Source organism: Pseudoliparis swirei, chromosome 21 (genome assembly GCF_029220125.1).
Source record: "Pseudoliparis swirei isolate HS2019 ecotype Mariana Trench chromosome 21, NWPU_hadal_v1, whole genome shotgun sequence".
In the NCBI taxonomy this organism is placed as follows: domain Eukaryota; kingdom Metazoa; phylum Chordata; class Actinopteri; order Perciformes; family Liparidae; genus Pseudoliparis; species Pseudoliparis swirei.
In genome coordinates, this window is record NC_079408.1 from 15,380,034 (window position 1) to 15,407,327 (window position 27,294).

The 27,294-nt window shown below is 44.2% G+C and overlaps 1 protein-coding gene and 1 pseudogene across 1 annotated transcript; both read left to right on the forward strand.

The window, feature by feature from the left end:
- The first annotated feature begins 304 nt into the window (after positions 1-304).
- On the forward strand, positions 305-3,926 carry LOC130212171 (trace amine-associated receptor 1-like; annotated as a pseudogene).
- A 16,212-nt stretch (positions 3,927-20,138) lies between these two features.
- LOC130212172 (trace amine-associated receptor 1-like) lies at positions 20,139-21,180 on the forward strand. The gene is made up of 2 exons (XM_056443310.1): positions 20,139-20,473; positions 20,546-21,180. The coding sequence occupies exons 1-2, from the start codon at positions 20,185-20,187 to the stop codon at positions 21,178-21,180; spliced, it is 924 nt and encodes a 307-aa protein (XP_056299285.1). The 5' UTR covers positions 20,139-20,184.
- The last annotated feature ends 6,114 nt before the right edge of the window (positions 21,181-27,294 follow it).

Here is a 27,294-nt window from a genome sequence, read left to right on the forward strand (position 1 = left end):
AAAGGGCAGCAGAGCTGGAGGTTGGGAGCCAAGTGAGCAGAGGCGCAGTCTTGCGGTCTGCTGTGTGTTGTGTGTGATACAAATAAAACAAAACATGTTGTCTAACGGAACCTCGTTGGTTGTGGCTAATCCTTGGAATTTTTGGGGGAAACCCACGGGTGATGGCCCGAGAGCCGTCACAGAGGCAAGTTAGCAGACGCGTCGTCATGCGGTCTGCTGTGTGTTGCGTGTGGTAAATAAAACCATGTTATTGAACGAAACCTTGTTGGTGTCTGATAGTCCTTGGAGCTTTTGGGGGAAACCCATGAGTGACGGCCAGGGAATCGTCACACTGGAGCCCAACGTGGGGCCCCCTGGAACAAAGCACCTGGAAGGGATGGAGCCAGACCAGCCGGAGGATCCATTCAGCAGCTTGGGGCAGATGCTGGCCCGGATCGAAGCGATGTGGCAGGGACAGGCGGAGGAGAACCGCCAGTTCCTGGAGGCCCTCAAAAACCCGCCGGCGCGAAGGCCGACTCCCTTTCCCCGTGACCCGTCGCCGCAGCCCACCCCCGAGCCCCGGGACCCTTCGGAGCTGCCGACCCCCATCCCCCAGGACCCGTCGGAGTTGCCGACTCCCGAGCCCCAGGACACGTCGGATGAAGCCGCTTCCAGCGCTCATTCAGGACCAGCAGTGACTTCCCATGTAGCCAGTGTTTTATTTTACCTTGAAATGAATCAGAGTAAAGGCGGACATCGCCCGATGGAGTTGCCATGTTCATGGCTTCCTCCCAAGTTTCCATCCACAGTTCCTTTTGCGCAAGTGAAAGACATTGATTTTCGCTCGGCGAAAAAACAAAAAGAGATTATTGACGAGTGTGTCAATGGAAACGTGCCCACAACCCGATGTATCAACAGAAACACATGAGAACAGTCCTAACGCTCATACGCCGAGTGAAGCCGAAGTTGATGCATGACAAGTTGAAGTAATAGCCTGTGTTGTTGATCTCTTTTCTTAGTTTTAGTGAGAATACGAGCTGCAGCATTCTGGATCAACTGGAGGGACCTAAGAGACTTATTAGAGCAGCCTGATAATAAGGAGTTGCAGTAATCCAGTCTAGAAGTAACGAACGCGTGAACCAATTTTTCTGCATCTTTTTGAGACAAGATGTGGCTGATTTTTGAAATATTACGTAGATGAAAGAATGCAGTCCTTGAGATTTGCTTTACGTGGGAGTTAAAGGACAAGTCCCGATCAAAGATAACGCCAAGATTCTTTAGTGGTGTTGGATGCTAGGGCAATGCCGTCTACAGAAACCACATCACCAGATAATTGATCTCTGAGGTGCTCAGGGTCGAGTAAAATTACTTCGGTTTTGTCTGAGTTTAACATCAAGAAGTTGCAGGTCATCCATGTTTTTATGTCTTTAAGACATGCTTGAAGTTTACTTAACTGGGTGGACTCCTCTGGTTTGATCGATAGATATAATTGAGTATCATCTGCATAACAATGAAAGTTTATGGAAACGATAATATTGCCCAAAGGAAGCATGTATAAGGTCAATAAAATTGGTCCAAGCACAGAACCTTGTGGAACTCCGTGACTAACGTTGGTGGTTATCGAGGCTTCATCGTTTACAAATACAAACTGAGATCGATCTGATAAATAGGATTTAAACCAACTTAGTGCGGTGCCTGAAATACCAATCGACTGATCCAGTCTCTGTAACAGGATGTCATGGTCAATGGTGTCGAATGCAGCACTAAGGTCTAACAAGACCAGTACAGAGATGAGTCCTTTATCTGCTGCCATTAGGAGGTAATTTGTAATGTTCACCAGTGCTGTCTCTATGCTGTGGTATTTTCTAAATCCTGACTGAAACTCCTCAAATAAACTATTATGATCCAGACCTCGATGATCCATCAGGATCACACACAACCGGCTGCCACAGTAGGCTACTGGCAGGTTTCTTTAACCTCCAGAGCATCCGACATCTCTGCATTCATGACACTGGACCATGTTATGCAGTACATGTGTATGGCCTTTCCAGCAGCTAAAGCAGTTGGTGCTAGGGGATGTGCCCCACTGTAATGTGAACCTGGATGATGTTGTGGTGGACTCAGATGACTGGGCAGACCACATGGCAGTTCTGAGACTGGTGTTCCAGCGCCTTGCTGAGGCGTCGTTAACCCTAAACAATGCCTAAGTGTGAGTTTGGTAAATCAACGGTGACCTACCTAGGAAAACAGATTGGGCAGGTATGCCCAGTGGAGGCTAAAGTGAAGGCTGTGTTGAATTACCCAGGCCCCAACCACTTTGGCGTTTAATGGTTATTACCGATGTCTTATGGGAGGGGGTCGCTGCTTGCTCTCTCTCTATCGCTCCACCTCCAGGATCTATGCAGGTGGCGCCTGTGATCCAATTGGCTGATTAGAGCTGCAGGTGGATGAGAGATGACCCTGTGATCCCCTTAGCAGATCACAAACTGTGTGCGTTGCTCCAGTGTGGTTGCTTGTGTGTTATTGTGTCGCTTCCTCACTTTGAGGAATTAGCTCTTTTTCTGTGTTTATGATTAGTATATTTCCCCTCAGGGTTATATTATCTTATCTCTTGAACCACTTTTGTTCATCCATTTTTGCTTGTGAGTCATTCTACGTGAGTCACATGCATTGTTACTCCCCGCCTCTCCTAACTTAGGCTGGGAAATGCTTTTTCTTTTCTTTCAGTGCCATAAATGCACTTCTAAAGCATTAAGCGACTTGAAAATTCATGGATTTATCAAGGGAAACCAAAATTAATTAACGGTAACTAAACACATTTATATTGCCCTTATCTCCCATATGGCCATTTAGTGACGAGCACAACATTACAATAGAATAGCGTGTTAATTGGCTGACTGGTATACTTAGCTGAAATGTATTAACCTTATCCTTCTCACCTCCCTTCAAACAGATGGAGCCAGTGTTCTGCTACAAGTCCAGAAACAGATCATGTCTGAGGACCATCTATCCTTTGCCCGTACGAATAACTGTCTATACAGTTCTAGGAGTCGCTGTCATTCTGACAGTGTGTGGAAACCTTTTGGTAACTGTTGCCATTGCCTATTTTAAGCAGCTCCATACTCCAACCAATTACTTGATTGCCTCTCTGGCTACATCTGACTTTCTTTTAGGGCTTTTAGTCATGATCCCCAGTATGGTTCAAAGTGTAGAGACCTGCTGGTTTTTTGGTGACATATTCTGTAAAATCTACATTAGTTTTGATGTCATGTTGTGTACAACATCAATTCTAAATTTGTCATTTATATCACTTGACCGCCACTATGCTGTTTGCCAACCTCTACTATATACAAGAAAAATGTCTGTTAAAGTTGTGTTTATCATGATTCTGCTCACTTGGAGTATTTCAGCTCTCATTGGCTTTGGAATGATTTTTCTGAAGCTAAATCTTTGGGGGATTGAGGAATTGTACTATAACCACATTTTCTGTGAAGGGGAATGTGTTTTGTTTCAGTGTACTGTCAAGTACAGTTTCATCAGTACTTTCCTTTTATATTCCAGGAATAATAATGCTTGGCGTTTACCTTAAGATTTTCTTAGTGGCACGGAGACAGTTGCGCAGCATACAAAACTCAAGCTGTATGAAGGCAGAAAGAAAATCAAATACAAGTCAGACAAAAGCCACTACAACACTTGCTATCATAATGGGGGCATTTCTTTCTTTTTGGACTCCTTTTTTTGTGTGTAACATAATTGATCCGTTTATCAGTTACTCAACACCACCAGCATTGTTTAAAACACTTTTATGGGTGGGCTACTTGAATTCTACTGTGAATCCTTTAATATAAGCATTGTTTTATACTTGGTTTAGGAAAGCACTTCGATTATTCATTTTTGGTAACATATTCAAAGCTGACATATCAGAAACAATCCTTTTCGCATCATAAATTTAAATATAAACGTTATGTTGAATATGGTAGGTGACAGCAGTCAGTTGTTTACTTTTTTATTTATTATTATAGTGCATTTAAAAGTATAAAATGTTGGCCGGAATACTGTGCTAAACATACAATAAAAATAATGACCTGACAAACCCTGAGATACAGGAAGCCTGAATTGGACCAGGCTGGAAAGTTAAGTTTACATTGGAATTTAAGTCCGACAAGCCTGCTCCATCATCACATTGTTCACTTGTTAATAATTCCTGAACCAGGCTTATGCTTGTTTATAGAAGTCATTGTTATCTTGAGAAAAGTTCTTTTACCGATACTATTTAACTGCTTTTTGCAGTACAGGGAAGGAAAGCACAGCTGTTCGTGAACATTTCAGAATATTCGTAAATCTGCTGTTTGGATTGAGTAACTCGGTTAAAAGCACTTATTCTGTGTAATATTTCACGTTTTCCATATTTTACTATTACACCTGCCGAAAGATGTTTAATAGCTCACAATTAGAAATAAAGGCTTCATGCAGTACAGTGCAGAAACTACAGTTCATGAAAATTACAGTTAATGAAAAGTACAAGAAATTAGGCAATCGGCTGTTTGGAGTGAATACACAGATGAACATTATGTATATTATTTCATGTTATACATATTTTTGTTGTTTTGGGACCTTGAAGTGAGATATAAAGCCTTTTGCAGAACAGTGATTGAAAGCATATTTGTTTATGAAAAGTACAATCATTGCTAATATGCTGGTTGGAGTGAGTAACTATAGAGGAAAAGCAGTCATTCTGTGAAGGGTTTCATGTTATCCATTTTTTACTGTTTCCACCTGCTGTAATGTGTTTTGGGAGATATGGTGCCTTTTGCTGGTACAGTGATGACAACTCAAGTTGTTCATGAAAGGTACATAATATTGCTAAATCTGCTCTGTTTTCAGTGACTAGATGTAACTAGTTACTGATTTCCACTTCATAAAAAGTTAGGGAATCTGTCGTTTGCATGAGCTGACTGTGATTGTGTCATCAACCCTCCTTTTCTTGCGTCAAAATGACCCGCGTCTGATTTTCTTGATTTTCCCCAATAAAGTGTCTAAACACAAGACAAAAAAGTTTCATTATATTTTATTGTAGACCTGATGCTTTCATCACTTTACTGCCTAAGGGCTGAAGGACTGAAATTGATGAGCTGTGCGACTTCCCGCCTAGCTTAAAGTTCAGAATATTTAAACTTTTATGCCCGCCTAAAAAACGCTAGAAAAATGCGCCGCGCGGCATTTAAAAGGCATGCATGAAAGGCCAAGTACCATAGGAAAACAATGGTTTTGCTAGCAACGCGTTTTTGAGAGTCGCGCCTAGTGTGACTGACCCCTAAAGCTGCATTGCCACCTTTATGCTTACAGGCTGGGAGAGGCCCAAAATAGTTTATTGTTTTTCCTCAGTAAAGTGTCTCAGTTCGCCACACTTAAAGTTTTCATCATCTTTTCTTGAAAACATGATGCTTTCATCACTTTACTGACTCAAAGCTGCATTTCCATCTTTTTAATGGCCTCAATGACCACCAATGTTAGTCACGGAAATCCACATCGTTCTCTGCTTGGACCAATTTTATTTACGCTTGGTGCAGGCACTGCAGGTTCTGGACCTGGAATCAGCCGTCCGGTGAGTTCTCGCTGTCCCTTCAAAATCCGGAGGAGAAGGTATAAATCTCATGTCAAGCCATACCCATACCTTAGCAGATCTCCAAGGTGAACTGTTTGGCATTGTTGCGAAGTGCCCACTTTCGTAACACAAAGGCCTCGTTTTTGTCGTTTGGGGCATCAGTGTCACAGAGACTACTTTAACATGGGGCCCCATGGCACCAAAAGAGTCTTGGGGGTCAAAATGTGGTGAATCCTCCAGGGGGCGATCATGGACAGCGGGGCATTTTTTTGCCAAGTTCAATGAAAATGAATAGGGTTATGTTTAACTTTCATAAAATCGCATGTAAATGAGTGCGGCAAGTGCAGAATGGGCAGAGCTGGGTACAGGGAAGTCGGCAAATCAGATCCGTAACTTCAGGAGAAGGATTAGCTTTGAACCCTCTGTAGTCGATGCATGCGCCCTCGCGTTTGACACCGTTTCCGTTTTAAAAATATTTATTTACAGAAATAAGTTTAAACTACTGAATGAATCATTAGGGTTTCCTCTTCCGCCTCCTTCCCCCTGTGAGCTCCTCCGCGATTCACAGAAAAAGATAGGGGCAAGGACGTGTCGGGTGATAGGTGCCGAAAGTACTCATCACTTTCATTGCTATGCAGATGATACTCAACTCTATCTATCGATAAAACCAGAGGAAACCAACCAACTAAGTAAAATTCAAGCATGTCTTAAAGACATAAAAACATGGATGACCTGCAACTTCTTGATGTTAAACTCAGACAAAACCGAAGTAATTATACTCGGCCCTGAGCACCTCAGAGATCAATTATCTGGTGATGTGGTTTCTGTAGACGGCATTGCCCTAGCATCCAACACCACTGTAAAGAATCTTGGCGTTATCTTCGATCGGGACTTGTCCTTTAACTCCCACGTAAAGCAAATCTCAAGGACTGCATTCTTTCATCTTCGTAATATTTCAAAAATCAGGCACATCTTGTCTCAAAAAGATGCAGAAAAATTGGTTCATGCGTTCGTTACTTCGAGACTGGATTACTGCAACTCCTTATTATCAGGCTGCTCTAATAAGTCTCTTAGGTCCCTCCAGTTGATCCAGAATGCTGCAGCTCGTGTTCTCACTAAAACTAAGAAAAGAGATCACATCACTCCTGCACTAGCTGCTCTGCACTGGCTCCCAGTAAAATCAAGAATCACTTTTAAAATTATTCTCTTAACGTACAAAGCCTTGATTGGTGATGCACCATCATATCTTAAGCAGCTTGTAGTACCATATTGCCCCACTAGAGAGCTACGCTCACTAAATGCGGGACTACTTGTAGTTCCTAGAGTCTTAAAAAGTAGAATGGGAGCCAGAGCCTTCAGTTATCAAGCTCCTCTTTTATGGAACCAGCTTCCACCTTCAGTCCGGGAGGCAGACACAGTCACCTCGTTTAAGAGTAGACTGAAGACCTTCCTCTTTGACAGAGCTTATAGTTAGGGCTGAATCAGGTTCACCTGGTCCAGCCCCTTGATATGCTGCTATAGGCTTATAGCTGCCGGGGGATGTTTTAGGATGCACTGAGCACCTATCTCCTCTTTTTTCTCTCCTTATGGATGAATTTTCATCTCTCCATCACACATTACTAACTCTGCTTTCTCCCCGGAGTCCTTTTGACTTCACGTCTCATGGGGTCATCGGACCCTATGACACGGCCTAGATCCTATCTGCCTGATGGATCATCGAGGTCTGGGTCGTGGAATTCCTGCTCCCGACTACGCCACTGTCCTGTTGAGACTCCGCCCACTGTTGAGACTCCGCCCACTCCTCCTCTCTACCGCCATCTGCCTGATGGATCGTGGAGGTCTCCATCGTGGAATATGCCTACTATGAACTATTCATACACTCTGTCACATTCATTGAATGTATTTTAACTCTAAATCTGTCCTTCTGTACACATTACATCTATTGCATCTGTCCATCCTGGAGAGGGATCCTCCTCTGTTGCTCTCCTGAAGGTTTCTTCCCTTTTTTCCCCCCTGAAGGGTTATTTGGGAGTTTTTCCTGATCCGATGCGAGGTTTTGGGGCAGGGATGTCTGTGTACAGATTGTAAAGCACTCCGAGACAAATTTGTGAAATTGGGCAATACAAATAAACTGAATTGAATTGAATTGAATCACACGAAACCTTTCACCATGATTGGTCAATGCGTTTGTCTGTCGACATTTTGCAAAAAACAACAACCAATGAACACTAGATAAATCATAAAGGACCTACCCACCACACAGCTGAGGTTCATTAGCAATCTGTCAATCAGAGAAGCAAGAGAAATTGGCGTGAACTGATTTCACAACCAGGAAGCAGCTGCAGCGATTTTGGCGAGCAGCGTGGAGGACGACGGAGCTTCATAGCGACGAGGAGGAACATGCAGCCAGAAGAGATGCACTTGGACACGGGTAAGTGTCTTTACTAAACTTAACGTGTGCGTGGTGCTGACTAGTCATGTATTTTACAGAGGATTCCCCTGCCCCTGCAGCTCAACCTGCTCGGCCAGGGAAGAGGTCTCGTGCCGCGGAGGACCACCAGCCAGCATGACATGAAGTCACTATAGTGAAGCCATATTGTATATAGTCTGTGTGAATAATTTTCTATTTCTCAACATCTATATTATGTAGAATATTTAAAAAAATTATGTATAATACATATTTATAAAAAATAAATAAATGTAATGGTCATTTTTTTATTTGCACACACCCCATGAAGCTTTATCTGCAGTATGAAGTGATTTCTCAGTCCCATTTTTATCATTTTGGTGAATGGTGTGACAGCCCACATCATTTCGACTCAAATGATAATAAAAAATTTGTTTTTAGACATTTATTTACATGTATCGAGCATTTTATTCATATATTTTACTGCTTTTGTGAACCTAGGGCCTTTGGTAAACCAATTTCAAACACCGAAACAGTTCGTCCACATGAGTAAACGGATGTTTTCACAAGAAATATGAAGAATTTAAGAAAATCAGACTTACATTTTCAGCTTTAGGGCCATATTTTTCTTTCCACTTGTGCCTGAAGACAATTGTGCCTCATTATATAGAGAGCTGAGATTGTTCTGCAATTTTTGATGTAAAACACATGGATATGTGTCATATGCAAGTACCTTTAAAAAAATGTGTAAAATCTAGAAAATGACTCCAGAGGGTTAAGGGCTGGGTCGGTTGGGCTGGGTTGTGAAGCGTAGCTGGGCTCGAGCTGTGGCTGGTTGAGCAATCGCGCATCGCCCTCCTCTCTCCACCGTCTGGAACGCGGTGCGCGGCACCGCTGGTGCCCAAGGTTGGTGTTGACGCAATGGGATTTCTGCCCAGTGTTATAGAAGGAGTTTGAGTCTGGGCATAGTCAAATGAGGCATAGGTCTGTCTCATACGGTCGGTTAAGTCGGTGGGCAATCTCATTATAGAGTATATGGGGGCATGACACCCAATGACTCCTATCGCCTTTGTCATGCAATCGAGCTGCGTTTTGGTGGATGGCTAGTTGGTTCTGGAAGCCTGTGTGGGACCGAGATAATGACCAATCGGATACTCTGGACCTAGCTCGGATCAAATACTAAGTTGGGTGATCAAAAGCAGACTAGGTCTGGAACCAGGGAGCAAGAAATCCCAAGCTTGGTGGAAGACCTAACGTAGGTATCCAGCATAAATCTGGGGAAATGGCTGGGCCGAGGAAGGAAGCGTTCCAAAACAAGGGCGGTACCTGGATGGTGTAATGGTTGATCGTGGCAGTTCTGGTGAGCGGCCCCATGAAGGCCGCCCTTCTCCTTTCTCGCACTGCATGTTTGTGGAGAACCTGGTGCTAAATCACTTGCAGACGACCTGATTCTGGGTCAGGATCTTGTACGTAGAAGCGCAGCACCCCCGGCTTCGATCTACTAAAAGTCATTCCTCGATCCAAGCTTTTGTCAGCCGTGGGCCCCATTCCACCCGCTTCATCTTCTATTTTTCTATAGAGTCCTTTCTTTCTTCCTCTATACAGCCAGGGGAACGAAAATAACCAAGAAATTAAAAAAAGAAACCTAGTGGCGCGACATTCTGAGCCCGGTGGTCATTAGTCAGTGCGTTTACATGATGGTATAATTCGAATCTTGCTTTAGTCGGACTATGCTATCTCTTGGGGGATCTGCTGTTATCCCAATATACATGGCAGTGAGTAATTCGAATCATTGGCCGAAAGCATGTCATATCCGATACGATAGGTGGCGCTGTTTTCATTACAACTCGTGGTGATACAGCCATTTCCGCTTGACCTCTTCACCACCACCAACAACAACAACATTTCGAGAAAGATGGCGAACAGAGAGCAAGGCGAAGCTACATCCCTCTACTATTCTTCCATGGTGTTAATAGGAGTACAGCGAATGCAAATGGCGCTATTGGCTGAGTTGATAACGGAGAGAAGACGCCGTCGCCGAAGGTACATGGAGAATTTAATTCTGACAACCAATATGTTGTTGCACTTTGCCATTGTACCGCAAAGGTCTCGGCGAGCAGTCTGGATGAAGAGCAGAAATAAAGTCTTCTGGGAAAGAGATGTGTTGACCTTATTTGATGACGAGGACTGGAAAGCGAACTTTCGTATGACTCGAAGATCTTTCCACAAGATGTGTGGAATTATGGAAGGAGTCATGAAGCCCGCGGAGGTGACTGTTCGTGCACCGATACCGCATCAGCTGTAAGATGCCTGGGTGTGCTCATGACGCTAACGTGCTGAGGCAATCGACGTTGTTCAGCCAGGCACACCTGTTACCAAAAGTAAGTCCAACTGTACTCTCAAGACATATTAATGTATGGATAAAATCAATAAGATCAATAAATGAGTTAAGCTACTGAAAGTTAGTCATGCAGGAACTAGTGGAGCTACCACCAAGCTATTGAGATTTCTAGGTATGTCACAAGCTTAAAGTAGTATGTTTTTTTGAGGTTTTATGTATATTATGTTTTCTTTATGCTGGGCCATTTAGTAAGCAATGTGAATGGGCCATTTAGTAAACAAGTCCAACACTGGTAACCATTTTGTTTCCCAAGAGAAATCAATGGCGTCTCAATCGGCCACTTCCTGTTGGGAGATCCAGCGTATCCTCTCATGGACTGGATCATGAAAGGCTACACCCATTCCCCAAACATCACCCCTGAGCAAGAGTCCTTCAATGTCTACTTAAGCTCTGCAAGAACCACGGTGGAGATTGCGTTTGGGAGACTGAAGTCACGCTGGAGAGTTTTGATGAAGCGCAGCGACTTCCACTATTCATTCACCCCTAAAGTGATTGCTACCTGTTGTGCGTTGCACAATTTCTGTGAGAATGAGAAGGAAGTTGTGAATCCCAACTGGTCAGTGGAAGCGGCTACACTTGCATCGAACCTGCCACAGCCAGGTGGCCGTGCCAACAATCATGCAGACAATACAAATGGACAGGATCACAGATTACCTGAGTGCAAACTGCCCCCTGCGCAGACCATACCTTTAGATGTCTTGGTATTCAGTACATAATTGCCAGTTTTTTTTATAGGTTTGAAAATACAATTATTGTACAGTTCATGTGTGTTTCATTCCACAAATAAAGAAACTCACAGAAGTTTTAGTTAAGTGTTTTATTTATAAGAAATATTAAGAAGTAAAACAAGGTATACGAGCACACAAGAAAAACAAGGTATAAAAGCACACAAGTATAAAGGGTAAAACCTTGAATGTCACACAGAAAAACCAAATATTTATATAAATTCTGATTATATATATAAACACACACTGAGGTATAGTCTAGAAATTGTGCTGTATGACCGGTAAGGTGCTTTTCCGGCAGTAGTGCAAATAAGTAGAAAGAACAAATATAGTTTAAAGTGAGGTCTGTGCAGGTTGAGTCCAAGGTGCAAAATGACATGTGCTGAATGAGCCTAGTTCAACTGATGGTAGTGGGAGGTGGATGGGAATCCATAACCATAATACGCATCTTGCGGTGGTTGATGTTGTGGTGAGAATGTGTTTGGTTGAGGTTGAATGTTATCCATTCTCTGCGTCAGCTTCTCAACCAAACTGTCAGTGCGGAGGATGTTGGCGATCAACCACTCCTCCCGGGCCTCACTTCTTGCCATGTCCTCCTTCCATTCTCGAGTCATTATTCGCATCTGGTCCACGAGCACATCGACGTCTCTCATTCGCCTTGATTGGTGGGTCCTTTTTCCTTTAAGAAATGGCAGGTATAAAGTCAGTTGTATCCCTACCGATTAGGCATGTGGTAGTAACCATCTTGACATCAGCTGTTTGTTAGACTACACAAGATGAGTGGATGCATCACATGAAGATTCTTTGTGATGCCCATATGTTGATGCAGTTATAATATTGCAGAACTTACAAGGTAGATCATCTGTAAAAGGTGGAGTGCAAGCTAGAGTCGACTTAACTGAGGAGGTAGCACGCAGTGGAGTCATTCTTGAAGGTGGTGGAGTTGACCTAGGTGAGGAGGATCCTCCGAGCAGCGTCTCTTCCGGGTCCATTGTAGTATCTATAAGATGGTACAGCACAAATAATAATAAAACGTTATTTATATAGCACCTTTCATGCAAAAGAATGCAGCTCAAAGTGCTTTACAGCAAATACGTGCGTAATTGCGTGCACATAAAAATAGACATCAAAGAAACAAACTCAGATATAGTGCAAAAACAAATGTAGAAAGTACACTTTATGTAATGTACACTTTATTACGTGTGTAACTAGCCTTCATCCTAAATTGAATTCCTTGCAAGTTAGTGGGAAGGTCTACACGTTTCTCAAAGACAAAGGGCTAGCTAGCAAGTGGCACCCATGTTAGCTTCGAAAGTTACGGTTATCAAGTGGGACCCAGGTTAGCCTTACGTTTTATGATTGTACATTGTTTTCATCGTCGGTTTAATTCCTCGCAAGTTATGGGAAGGTACACATGTTTCAACACATATTTAGCACTGCTAACACATCTCACAAACAGCATCAGCTAGCATCTGGTATCTACCACTTGTCTTTGTGTGATGCAACTGAAATTAACTTACCCATGGTAGTTGGCAACTGAACACCGGAATCTACGCCGTTGTGCTCTACTAGGGACAGAGGCCGGCTCCCAAGAAGGTCATCTCGGACATCATAGAACGGGCACGTAGTGCGACCACGGCCACTTGCTCCATTGTCCCGTTTGGCCTGGAAGAACGCCTGCTTCACGTGCTTCCATCGAATCCTGATCTGTTCAGCCAGCCTCTACCATCTTCAGTGCCACCTTTTTAAACAGTTCACCATTTCGGGTCTTCCTCCCATCCATGAACTTAAGTATGTTCAACTCCTTCAATACGTTAAGCATAAATGCTGTCTGCTCTTCGGTCCAGAAATGTGTGGCGGCTCTTGTGTTCTCCATGTTCTCAAGCTTGGTGGCCAGGCTCCCGGTGACAATTTATCGTCTCTTTCGACTTCCGGGTTACGACATGGGAGGGAGGGAGGGAGGAGGGCGGCGGGATCTCAAGCATGCGCAAAGACGCAAAGTCCAGTTCCTAATCGAATTCACCGTTACATGCCGCGATAGTCGAATTATCAACTGGATCGGACCGAGCTATCCAGGGGTGTTAATCGGATCGAAGTCGGACCGCACATAGTCCGACTAAGGTGTTTACATGAAACGGATAATTCGATTTCAGTCCGACTAAGCCAATAATTCGAATGCATGTAAACGCACTGAGTGTTTACCCAGAATTGTGTGCTTAAGTGTGGTTGCACAGGGTTGGCTGGTGGCCAAGGTTTGTCGATCCCCAGCCAGCCCAGGCAGCGGGCTATCTGTGTCCCCTCAGCAGGTCAAGGAATGCATGTGTGGTGTGTGTGAGTAAGTCCTGGTTCCTCCAGAGCCAGGGTCCGCCAGGGTACTGCTGTCGGTTCTGGAAAATGATGGGTTTGACCCCATTGTTTCGTGCAGGAGGGTATCCACCCTGTTTGACTTGAGTTCAAACTCCCTGAAGTTCGCCTGAAGCGCAGTCGAGTCACAAAACTCACCAAACTCTCGGAGGATGTCATCGCACACTGACTCGTCTACGTGTTTGGCCTCAACAAGTGTGTGCAACATCCTTCTCATTTGAGGCACGCACAGCTCCTTGGACATGGCCATGCGTCTAGGCTCAAGGCACTGCATGCTTCTCACCAGTCGGTGATGCACTGGACCCTTTTTCAGTAGCTTCTCAGTCAGGGTGATCAAGAGTTCTTTACACTCCATCTTGATCTCCAGCACCTGCCTCTCTGAAATCTTCTTGGATAACTTGAGTTGGCTAAGGGTGGTTTCTGCTGAAAATCCAATGTCGGTCTTGGAAACGTCTTTATGCAGACAGCTGTCTTGAAAAGCAACATGGAGGTGGCCTCCCTTAGGGTCTGTTCCTTCATAAATCTTCCCATGAGCCCTGCAAATATTGACATGAAAATAATAATTAATTACACATTTTAATTTTGATCACTCTTAATTAGCAAATTCACAGGTCATGTGTGAGTATGTTACACATCCTGATCAGATACTCTAAACAAGTGATTAACTAAAATGAACCCTCATTAAACTAGAGGAGGTTGGGTCATTTTCATAAGTACATGTGACCCAATAAGTTGTGTCATTCGGTAGGTAGCTACAGTAATTACTTGGGTGTAATATAAGTTAAGTTTATTATGTTTCCTATGTGTTTGTGAGGAGTACGTGTTAATTAAAGTTAAGATTTGTGATGGTGTTATTTATCACCAGCTACTTTTTAGGCAGTAGATGTTATGGGGGGTGAGTGGTGTGGAGGACCCAAACGCACACAACACAGCAGCTTCAGAATTAAAGTCAGGATTTTATTGACCTGATGCACAAAACCCCAAAAAACCAGAAACAAATCACATCACGGGGAAAACTTGAAGTCTCACTCCAGAGTCGGGAGGGCAACTCAACCGCTCTCTGCTGATCCGGCGTCGGGAGGGCAACTCCACCGAGCCTGTGCTCTGCTACTGAAAAAAAGCATCACTTGACTGGTTTTACCGGAATGACCTGACCGCGTCAGAGAAACACATGGTCCCTATAACCACTGCCGGTGATTACCAGAAACTCATCACAGCTGGTCCAACGGAAGCGGGCGTGGCAGTGGGTGGAAACCGGGGGTGGACCACTGTAGACAGACAACACAACACAGACAGAAGGGAAACAAGACAGGGAATCACACACTAGGAGCAGACAGGAACTCTAACAGTACCCCCCCCCCTCAACGGGAGCCTCTTGGCGAACCACCAGGTCTAACGGGGTTCCGTCGGTGGTAGGCAGTTATGAGGCCCGGATCAAAGATTCGGGAATGGGGCACCCAGCACCGCTCCTCCGGTCCATAACCCTCCCAGTCAACCAGGTACTGATACCCCCTACCACGGCGACGGACATCCAGGAGGCGATTGACCGTATAGATGGGGCCCCCCTCGATGAGCCGGGTGGGGGGGGGGTGGAGGGGGTTTTGGCGGCGGATTAAGGGGACTAGAGACAACGGGCTTGAGGAGGGAAACATGAAATACAGGGTGAACCCTCATGGAACGAGGCAACCAAAGTTTCACCGAGACAGGGTTGATGATGGAGATGATGGGAAAAGGGCCGACATATCTGGGGGAGAGCTTCTTGCACAAAGTGCGAAGAGGAATGTCCCTGGCCGAAAGCCAAACAGATTGCCCGATCTGGTAGGTGGGACCTGGAACTCGACGTCGATCCGCCACTCTCTTATTTTGCTCTGCTGTGCGAAGCAGAGCGGCCCCAGCCACTCTCCACATGCGCCTAGAGCGACGGGCATTACTCAAGACTGATGGTACCGCAACCTCGACCTCCTGGCTAGGGAACAGAGGGGGCTGATAGCCTTAGGAGGCCTCAAAAGGGGATAGCTCGGTGGAGTGGGAATTGTGGGCATACTCGACCCAAGGGAGATGACGGCTCCATGAGGAGGGACTGGTGGCGATCACGCACCTGAGGATGGCCTCGAGCTCCTGGTTCATCCTCTCCGTCTGGCCATTAGTTTGGGGGTGGAATCCCGAAGAGACTGGCCGTGGCGCCGAGGGTGTGGCAGAAAGCCTTCCAAAGCTAGAACGAGAACTGCGGTCCGCGGTCCGAGACTATGTCCGCAGGGATGCCATGAAGTCTGACTACATGCTGGACCAGCAAGTCGACGGTCTCGCAGGCTGAAGGAAGCTTGGGCAGGGGCGGCTGTAGCTCAGTGGGGTAAGGGGGTTGTCGGTTCAATCCCCACTCTCCCCATTAGTTGCAAGTCGAAGTGTCCTTGAGCAAGGCACTGAACCCCCAGTTGCTTCCCGGGCGCATCACTGCAGCCCACTGCTCCTTAATAGGATGGGTTAAATGCAGAGAACACATTTCGTTGCATGTGTACCTGTACTCTGTGCAATGACAATAGATTGAACTTAGAAAAATGATCCACCACCGTCAGGATGACCGCGTTCTCGTCCAATGGGGGGAAACCAGGAACGAAATCTACCGCGATGTGAGACCACGGTCGTTGAGGTACAGGTAGTGGTCGTAGGACCCAAACGCACGCAACACAGCAACTTCAGAATTAAAGTCAGGATTTTATTGACCTGATGCACAAAACCAAAAAAAACTAGAAGCAAACCAATCACATCACGGGGAAAACTGGAAGTCTCACTCCAGAGTCGGGAGGGCAACTCAACCGCTCTCTGCTGATCCGGCGTCGGGAGGGCAACTCCACCGAGCCTTGTGCGCTGCTACTGAAAAAAAGCATCACTTGACTGGTTTTACCGGAATGACCTGACCGCGTCAGAGAAAGATATGCTCCCTATAACCACTGCCGGTGATTACCAGAAACTCATCACAGCTGGTCCAACGGAAGCGGGCGTGGCAGTGGGCGGAAACCGGGGGTGGACCACTGTAGACAGACAACAGAACACAGACAGAAGGGAAACAAGACAGGGAATCACACACTAGGAGCAGACAGGAACCCTAACAGTAGATCCAGTGGATTGCCAGTAGGTATCAGCGTATGTGATGGAGAGCCGTGTTCTATTAATCTATTATCCAAAAAATTACTCCAAGACTAATAAACTGTCAAACAGTTACAAGACTTATTTAAAAGCCACAATAGAATGGCATTTTATTGCAATATGATTAAAACCAATATGAACATTTACGCCTTCAAAATATGTTACGCTTACCTTTCATGAGTTTGAACATGTCCTCGCTGAGGAAAGGAAGCATGGGTTTGTCCGTTTGGTAGGCAGTGAGGAATGGCATGACTTCTTTTGCAACGCTATTGAAAATTGCCACTTTCATGATGAAGAGAGGATCTGCACAGCGTTCCTTCAGAGCCTCAAATGACTTAGTCTTTGGATTTGGTAGTTCACCTTTTCCTACCATCTCAATATAAGCTTTTACTTGCGGCCAGAGCAGCATTCCTCGTTCCGACACATTGACATTTTCAATCCATCTGTGTTTATAGAATCTAAGCATGTTGGTGCTGCAACCGGTTGCCGTGACAAAATCTTCATGACGAGCAGGGCAGTCATGGAACAGCCAGTAAATGCTGGAGAGTGCATGTTCAATTTCCCAATCTGTAGATTTACAACCATCTCTGAATGACTTTACCACATCCTCACGTGCAAATCCATCTGCTTGGACTGCAAATAATGGTTCAAGGTTTCGTCGAACAGAATGACATAGGCCCTTTGCTTCAACACGTTAAACAACGTGAGATTCTTAAGGGCGCGAGCCCGAACGAACACAGATACGCGCATTTGTTTTCGCCACAAGCAAATTGTGTTGCAATTTGGCTATCAGGGAACATTCGTTTAAATAGCAGGCCTGCATCTTCAGATGATTTAAAGGAATAATGGGAGTTGGCAACCTTCAGTGCCCACATTACCTCTGCAGTTTGGACTTCATTTTTCCTTAGGGTGTGGGTTATGGACGCCTGCTTGTTAGCCGGAGAGAGAGACGCGTTGCTCTGCAGAGTAGTTGCTGTCGCTGTGGTGAGAAAGCTGGTCATCGGGGTAGCTCTAGCTCGATGTCGGCTACCTTTAGCGTGACTCGCTCATGCCACCTCTCCCATGTTCGAAATGTCGACGGTTTTGCCACCACACAACCTACACTGTGCTCGTCCCGGGTCTTTGTCTGGTGTAACCCACGACTTGTACTTCTCCATATGTAGCCACGCATTGTTAAATTTACACTTCCCTGGCATAATGCATTAACTTGAACTCTTCCCAGAGCTACTGTCGCTATTACCAACGAACGTTAAAGGTGCGTTCACACGAAGCACGGATAATTGGAGCAGAGTGTATGAGAAGGTATGCTGGCTTATATTCTTATTTTAAAAGCATATTGATTATTTCAAACTCAGTGCAGATGAACGACATCAATATATTAATATAACAAAATTCCATGACTTTTCCAAAACTTTTGGAATTTTATTTTTTTCCATGACTTTTCCAGGCCTGGAAAACAGCATTTCAAAATGCCATGACTTTTCCAGGTTTTCCATGACCGTACAAACCCTGCAGAGGGTAGGTGTAACAAGTTTGTGGATGTCACTGGTAGGTTTCTTCCCCAAACCCCCAAGGATGAGCGTACAGGAAGGATATTTGGTAATATATTTTTTATAAGACCGTGCCTCTGCTTTCCACCTCCTCGCTCCTCAGTCCCTACTGCTCCTTCATGGAGACAAATGCACACACAGAGATTGACCTCAGCTGGTGACAGATTAACAATCAGCCACCAGCTGAGGCCAATTAGACCTGAACCCCCCCCCCCGCTCCACCCACTCTGTAGCCGAGCCTAAACACAACCGGCTGCCACAGTAGGCTACTGGCAGGTTTCTTTAACCTCCAGAGCATCCGACATCTCTGCATTCGTGACACTAGACCATGTTATGCAGTACATGTGTATGGCCTTTCCAGCAGCTAATGCAGTTGGTGCTAGGTGATGTGCCCCACTGTAATGTGAACCTGGATGATGTTGTGGTGGACTCAGATGACTGGGCAGACCACATGGCAGTTCTGAGACTGGTGTTCCAGCGCCTTGCTGAGGCGTCGTTAACCCTAAACAATGCCTAAGTGTGAGTTTGGTAAATCAACGGTGACCTACTTAGGAAAACAGATTGGGCAGGTCTGCCCAGTGGAAGCTCAAGTGAAGGCCCCAACCACTTTGGCGTTTAATGGATATTACTGATGTTTTTGTAGTTTCTCTGTGGTGGTTACTCCTCTTACCAACATGTGCAGTCCAGTTGTTGTGGCTGAACTACTTCGCCCATATTCAAAAGTAATGCCTTTTTTGTGTTTTACTTTGCCCTTTTAACTGTTGAAATGTTTTTAAAAATGTTTTTGACCCCTATTATTATAAATTTGTTTTAATGAACTACTGTACTGCACTTTGTGATCCTTTGTCTGTGAAAAGTGCAATATAAATAAACCTTACTTACTTACTGGTGCAGGCTTTCAACATTGATATAAAACACAAGTAGGGGGCAGACAATGTAGCGGCTGATGCTCTTGTCCTGTGGGTGAGATAGTTCTTTCTTTTTGTGTGTTGGTAGATGCCTATAGGGGGTGTTAATGTTAATGGGGGTGTGTTGTGGTGGTTTGGGTCTTATGGGAGGGGGTCGCTGCTTGCTCTCTCTCTCTCTCTCTCTCTCACTCCACCCCCAGGATCTATGCAAGTGGCGCCTGTGATCCTGCCTGCAGATGAGCCTACAGCTGAGGTCAATTGGCTGATAGAGCTGCAGGTGGTTGAGAGACGACCCTGTGATCCCCATCGCAGATCACAAACATTGTGTGCTGCTTCAGTGTGGTTGCTTTTGTGTTATTGGGTCACACTCTTACTTTGAGGAAGTAGCTTTTTGTTTGTGTTTATGGTTAGTAAATTTCCCCACAGGATTATCTTATTTTATCTATTCGTGGTCCATGAGTCATTCTCCGTGAGTCGCATGTATTGTTACTCCCCGCCTCCCCTAGACTTCAATTTTTTTTCAGTGCCATAAATGCACTTCTAAAGCATAAAGCAATCTGAAGATTCATGGATTTATCAAAAGATACAATTCATAAACAGCAACAAACACATTTATACCAATCTTTCTTTTATTTTTGAATGTAACATTTGTTTGATTCTGATTTACCTCTTTAAAGTGTTGTTTAGAATGTACTTCTTCTGCTCGAGTTCAGTTTACAGCATAGTCCTCGTCGTATTTACAAGAATTGGTACTATGTCACGTTTTCTATGTTTCACTAATTTGTCTAATTATTTTATGAACAAATTGAAAATGCAACATTAAGGTGACTAGAAAGATACCTTGTGATGTCTGGAGTAATGTTACCCCACTGTAAAATGGTTTTATCCACGCCAGGTAGGGGCTCCGTTTATAATGATGATGATGAATGTATTTTGATGTCGACAAATAGATTGCCTTTACAGGCCACATAGTAACCAGTACTACATACATTAAAATATAGTTTAATTTGGCTGACGGGTACACTTAGCTAAGATTAGCATTGATTTGGTTTTAAATAAAGAAATGTATTAACCGTATCATTCTCGCCTCCCTCGAAACAGATGGAGCCAGCGCTCTGCTACGAGTCCAGTAACAGATCATGTCCGAGGACCATCTATCCTTTGCCCGTACGAATAACTGTCTATACAGTTCTAGGAGCGACTGTCATTCTGACAGTGTGTGGAAACCTTTTGGTCACTGGTGCCATTGCCTATTTTAAGCAGCTCCATACTCCAACCAATTACTTGATTGCCTCTCTGGCTATGTCCGACTTTCTTTTAGGGCTTTTAGTCATGTTCCCCAGTATGGTTCATTGTGTAGAGACCTGCTGGTATTTTGGTGACTTATTCTGTAAAATCTACATTAGTTCTGATGTCATGTTGTGTACAACATCAATTCTAAATTTGTCATTTATATCACTTGACCGCCACTATGCTGTTTGCCAACCTCTACTATATACAAGAAAAATGTCTGTTAAAGTTGTGTTTATCATGATTCTGCTCACTTGGAGTATTTCAGCTCTCATTGGCTTTGGAATGATTTTTCTGAAGCTAAATCTTTGGGGGATTGAGGAATTGTACTATAACCACATTTTCTGTGAAGGGGAATGTGTTTTGTTTCAGAGTGGACTGTCAAGTACAGTCTCATCAGTACTTTCCTTTTATATTCCAGGAATAATAATGCTTGGCGTTTACCTTAAGATTTTCTTAGTGGCACGGAGACAGTTGCGCAGCATACAAAACTCAAGCTGTATGAAGGCAGAAAGAAAATCAAATACAAGTCAGACAAAAGCCACTACAACACTTGCTGTCATAATGGGGGCATTTCTTTCTTTTTGGACTCCTTTTTTTGTGTGTAACATAATTGATCCGTTTATCGGTTACTCAACACCACCAGCATTGTTTACAACAGTTGTATGGGTGGGCTACTTAAATTCTACTGTGAATCCTTTAATATATGCTTTCTTTTATAGTTGGTTCAGGAAGGCACTTAGATTATTAATTTCTGGTAACATATTTAAAACTGACATTTCAGAAACAACCCTGTTCACAGCATAAATTGAAGCAAAGCAAAACAAAGTGGATGCAGACAAAACCATTTAAAATTTGGTTGAAAAAGTGCCGTTTATTATTTGATTTCATTTGGTGACATTTAAAGAGATGTTATGTTGAATACGGTAGGCAACAGCAGTCAGATGCTTATTATTTTTTATTTGAATTGCAGTGCATTTAAAAGTATAAAATGTTGACTTGAATACTGTGCTAACATACAATATTTAGGTGTGTTGGAAAAAAAGGCTTCATGCAACAAAGTGACAGAAACTACTGTTAATGAAAAGTACAAGAATTCAGGCAATTGGATGTTTGCAGTGAGTAACTAGATGACCATTCTGTGTATTATTTCATGTAATCCATATTTTACCTTTTTACCAGCTCAGAGGTGTTTTGGGACCTTGAAGTGAGATATAAAGCATTTTGCAGAACAGCGATTGAAAGTATAGTTGTTCATGAAAAGTACAATCATTGCTAATATGCTGGTTGGAGTGAGAAACTATAGAGGAAAAGCACTCATTCCGTGGGGGGTTTCATGTTATTCAATTTTGACTGTTTCTACCTGCTGTAATGTGTTGTGGGAGATATGGTGCCTTTTGCCGGTAAACTGATGGAAACAAGAATTGTTCATGAAAAGTACATAATGGTAAAGCTGCTCTGTTTTGAGTGACTAGATGTCACTAGTTACTGATTTCCAAAACATGGAAAGTTTGAAAATCTGCTGTTTGGATGAGCTAGATGACTATAATTTTGTCATCAATCCTCCTTTCCTTGGGACAAAATGACCCACGTCTGTGTAGATAGTTTCTTGATTTTCCCCAATAAAGTGTCTAAGAACACAAGGCAAAAAAGTTTAATGGTATTTTTTTGTAAACCTGATGCTTTCATTACTTTACTGCCTAGATATCCACCAGATATGATAATGAAAAGATTTTAACTATTAGCCAATCTGTCCTCAAGTGGAATGGCCTTGATATTATCAATGTGTCTCTGCTAACAGGCCACCTTCCTCTCCAAGATCCCATCATAATAGTTTATTTGAGAAATTTCAATCAGGATTTAGATTTATCAGATCGATCTCAGTTTGTATTTATTTACCTTATACATGCTTCCTTTGGGCTTAAAGACATAAAACTTGGATGACCTGCAACTGAGATCAATTATCTGGTGATGTGGATTCTGTAAAATCAGGCACATCTTGTCTCAAAAGATGCAGCATCACTCCTGCACTAGCTGCTCTGCACTGGCTAAATCAAGAATCACAAGCTGGATATCCACCTTTTATGCTCCCAAACGACGTTACAGGCTTGGAGAGGCCCAAAATGTATTTTGTTGAAGAATATACAGTTTCTTGATATTCCTAAGCGCTGGAAGCGGAAGTCTTTCAGACGTAACAGTAACTTCATCGGTGAGAGTGACCGAGCTGTGTGAGCCTACGGGTGATGTCATGAACCCAAACACGAGGGCGTTAGTCCGTGGGATGTCCACAACAAATATAAAGCAGAACTAGTGTTTAGTTATTCCGTGGTGGATGAAGGCAATGATAACGGTCTTTACGGAGACGAGACACGGAGATAAGCCCCGCCCCTCGTGGAGCGTCTCGACGATGCTTATGGCGTGAACACCGCAAATGGTTGAGCAAGTAAACTCACGCGTTTTGGGCGACGCGAAAAATCGCGTCGCTTTTGGTGTGAACGCACCTTAAGACTATCAATTAAATTTTTCGATTCAGTTTATTTGTCTCGGAGTGCTTTACAATCTGTACACATAGACATCCCTGCCCCAAAACCTCACATCGGATCAGGAAAAACTCCCAAATAACCCTTCAGGTTGAAAAAAGGGAAGAAACCTTCAGGAGAGCAACAGAGGAGGATCCCTCTCCAGGATGGACAGAACAATAGATGTAATGTGTACAGAAGGACAGATTTAGAGTTAAAATACATTCAATGAATGTGACAGAGTGTATGAATAGTTCATAGGAGGCATATTCCACGATGGAGACCTCCACGATCCATCAGGCAGATGGAGGTAGAGAGGAGGAGGGCAGTTTCAACAGTGGGCGGAGTCTCAACAGGACAGTGGCGTAGTCAGGAGCAGGAATTCCACGACCCAGACCTCGATGATCCATCAGCAGATAGGATCTATGCCGTCTTATAGGGTCCGATGACCCCATGAGACGTGAAGTCAAAAGGACTCCGGGGAGAAAGCAGAGTTAGTAATGTGTGATGGAGAGATGAAAATGCATCCATAAGGAGAGAGAAAAGAGGAGATAGGTGCTCAGTGCATCCTAAAACATCCCCCAGCAGCTATAAGCCTATAGCACAGACATGGGCAAACTACGGCCCGTTAGGCTTTTTAATCCGGCCTGCCGAACTTGTCCAAATCGCAGCTTTGTTTACTTCCTCGTGTTGGCGCGGAAAGTACTCGTCACACGAAACCCTTCACCATGATTTGTCAATCCGTTTGTCTGTCAACATTTTGCGAAAAAAACAACCAACTCAGTAAATCACAAAGGACCCGCCCACCACACAGGTGAGGCTCATTTAGAAACAGCTGCAGTGATTTTAGCAAGCAGCGCGGAGCCTGGAGGGGCTGCAGAGCCACGAGGAGGAACATGCAGCCAGAAGAGATCCACTTGGACCAGGTAAGTTTCTCTACTAAACGTTACGGTGTCCGTAATGTGTGCACGGTGCTGACTAGTATTGTATTTTACAGAGAGGATTCACCAGCGCCTGCAGCGCAGCCTGCAGCTCCACCTGCCCGGCCAGCAAGGAGGTCTCGTGACACGATGTTATTATAGTGAAGCCATATTGTAAATAGTCTGTGTCAATAGTTGTGTTCTGTTTTCTATTTCTCAACATGTATATAATGTAGATTTATTTATTTATTTATGTACAATACATATTTATTTGAAGAAAAAAAAATGTAATGGTCATTTTTTATTTGCACACACCCCATGAAACTTTATAATAATAATAATCATTTATTTTATATAGCGCTTCTCAAGGCACCCGAAGTCGCTTTACAGAGTCCAGTAGTCATACACACACACAGTCATCCCGGTGGTGGTAAGCTACATCAGTAGCCACAGCTGCCCTGGGGCAGACTGACGGAAGCGTGGCAGCCAATCAGCGCCCTCCGACCACCACCAACATTCATTCACATCCCGAACCGGGTGAGGCTGCGGTGCATGTCTTTATGATGGGGAAACCGGAGTACCCGGAGGAAACCCACGCAGGCACGAGGAGAACATGCAAACTCCACACAGAAAGGACCTGGAACGACCGGGACGATCGGGATTCGAACCCAGGGAATTCTTGCTGTGAGGCGACAGTGCTAACCACTGAGCCATCGTGCTGCAATATGAAGTAATTTCTCAGTCCCATCTTTATCATTTTGGTGAATGTGTGACAGACCACATCATTTCTACTCAAAAAACGATAATACAAAATGTAGTTTTCCACATTTATTTACATGTATCTAGCATTGTATTCAGATATTTCACTGCTTTTGTGAACCTTTGACCTTTTGGTAAACTAATTTCAAAAACAGTTGGTCCACATGAGTAAAGTTGTATTTTCAGAAGCGATATGAAGAATTTTTAAAAATCGAACTTCAATTTTCAGCTTTAGGGCCATATTTTCTCTTTCCACTTGTACCTGAGGACAATTGTGCCTCATTATATAGAGAGCTGAGACAATCCGTCCATTATTTTGCGGGGTTTAAAACAATTAGAAATTATTGAGCTTGATTATTTCGTTGGGTAATAATATGTTTTGAATGTTGAAAGTGCTTCCATTGATCTTTTTCCAGTAAATGTTGATTTCTTTAACTTTGCACCTTTAATTGAAATGTATAAAAATCAGACGCAATCTCTAGGTTTAATAAATTACATTGCGTGTCCAACAGCTCCTGGCCCGGCCCCTCTGTCAAATTTTAGAACCGATTGCGGCCCGCAAGTCAAAAAGTTTGCCCACCCCTGCTATAGCAGCATATCAAGGGGCTGGACCAGGGCAAACCTGATTCAGCCCTAACTATAGTTACAAGTTACAAGTCTTTTCTTGTCAGATGCACATAATGACACAGGGTCAGACTGGGCACTGAAATTCTTAGGACAAGGCACCACACAACAACTACCATAGCATAACATAGCAAACATAATATAACATAACATGACATACACTCTGTACAAGTACTCTGAACATAATTTACATGTAATAACATATAATAACCTTTCTAAATATCCAAGATAAATATACAATACAATATGCTAAAACATATACCAACCTATACATATAATACTAACATATATACATATAACATAATACACAGATAGTAACATATAATAAACTAAACTACAGACAAATGGGAGTAGCAGGTAGTGCAATAATTCTGATAAATATGTATTTGTCGTGTAAGAGACAGTATGTAAGTACAAGCAGTGATTTGAAAGTGACAGTGTATGTAAGTGACGAGTGCAAAAGTGTCGATCGTGTGTCAGTGTCCATTTAGCAGCCTGATGGCTCTCGGGAAGAAACTGTTCTCCAGTCTGTGTGTGCGAGACCGGATACTACGGTACCGCCTTCCAGAAGGCAGCGGGGTGAACAGGCTGAAGGCTGGATGATGGCAGTCCTTTAGGATCCTGCCAGTCTTCCTGAGGCATCGAGTGGTATGTGTCCTGCAGGGCTGGGAGCTCCCTACCGATGATGAACTCCGCAGTCCTGACCACACTACGTAGGGCCTTGCGGTCCTTGGCTGTGCAGCTCCCATACCACACTGTGATGCACCCAGTCAGGATGCTTTCTATTGTGCATCTGTAGAAATTGGTGAGGATGACTGAATCCATGCCAAACTTCTTCAGTCTCCTCAGGAAGAAGAGGCGCTTCCGGGCCGCTTTGACCACCTTGTCTGTGTGAGCAGACCAGGTGAGGTCGTTACTGATGTTGACCCCGAGGAACCTGAAGCAGCTGACCATTTCCACTGCAGAACCGTTGATATGCAGGGGTGCGTGCTCCTCCACCTGCCGTCTCCTGAAGTCCACAATCATCTCCTTTGTCTTGCTGATGTTGAGAGAGAGGCTATAAGCTCTGTCAAAGAGGAAAGTCTTCAGTCTACTCTTAAATGAGGTGACTGTGTCTGCCTCCCGGACTGAAATTGGAAGCTGGTTCCATAAAAGAGGAGCGTGATAACTGAAGGCTCTGGCTCCCATCCTACTTTTTAACAAACGCGTGAAACTGTTACAGGGTGTCCGCGGGGCATTAAAAAGTCTTAAGTCTTAAATTGCTTTTCCAAAAAATAAGGCCTTAAAAAGTCTTAAATTGTCTTAAATTCAGATTGGATTGGTCTTACATTTTTTGGGTGTCATGTCATTACGAATATGAGGCAATCTGTTCCGCCAGGTCCGTATTTTGCTCCGGTTGCTCTGCGGCGTCTCTGGTGTCACCGGGGCCACGCCCCTTCTCTTAAAGGGGCCCCGCGTATTCGGTCCCATTAATACCCTACAACGTGAAGCATCGGCTAGTTTAGAAAACATGGCAGGATGCAAGTTCAACAACGGCTTGAAAAGAACGAGTGTTTCTGGTCACGGTCGGTGAAATGCTTCTGAAGCTGCGTTATGTGTCGCGAGACTTTCCAGCGGTGGAATCTCACGTGCAGAGCAAGAAGCACAGAGACTAGCGAAGGCCGCCAGCAGCCCGCGGGGCTAGCTCCTGCTCCGCCGCCAGCAACGACGTCAACGCTACAACGCTGGAGGTCACCGGAGGAAATCCAGCGCCGTGCAACAATGAGCTCATCACCGAAGACCAACGCTGCGGTGCGTTCTTCATTCTGTTCCACGAGACTCTGGACCAGACCACCGCGAGCAGACAGCTGGACTTCATGTGCGCTATTGGTGAAATGACCAGGTCCAGTTAGGATCCTATGGAGCTCATGGGCCATGACACCACCCAGGACCTACTTCAGCACCTCAAAGTAAGTCTGCCATAAATATATGTATTAACTATCCTCTTGTATATGAGTGTGTTTCATATAGTTAAGCTTTACTCGTGTGTCAAGTTAATAACAGCTATGGATAGGCGCACTACACATTAATTAGACTAATTAAAAATAGTTTTAGAATGG

Excerpts from the sequence above, each read along its gene's own strand:
- LOC130212172 (XM_056443310.1), top strand. The coding sequence starts at position 20,185 with ATGGAGCCAGCGCTCTGCTACGAGTCCAGTAACAGATCATGTCCGAGG. Across the intron at positions 20,474-20,545 it reads GTATTTTGGTGACTTATTCT|ACCGCCACTATGCTGTTTGC; the intron begins GTAAAATCTACA and ends TTATATCACTTG.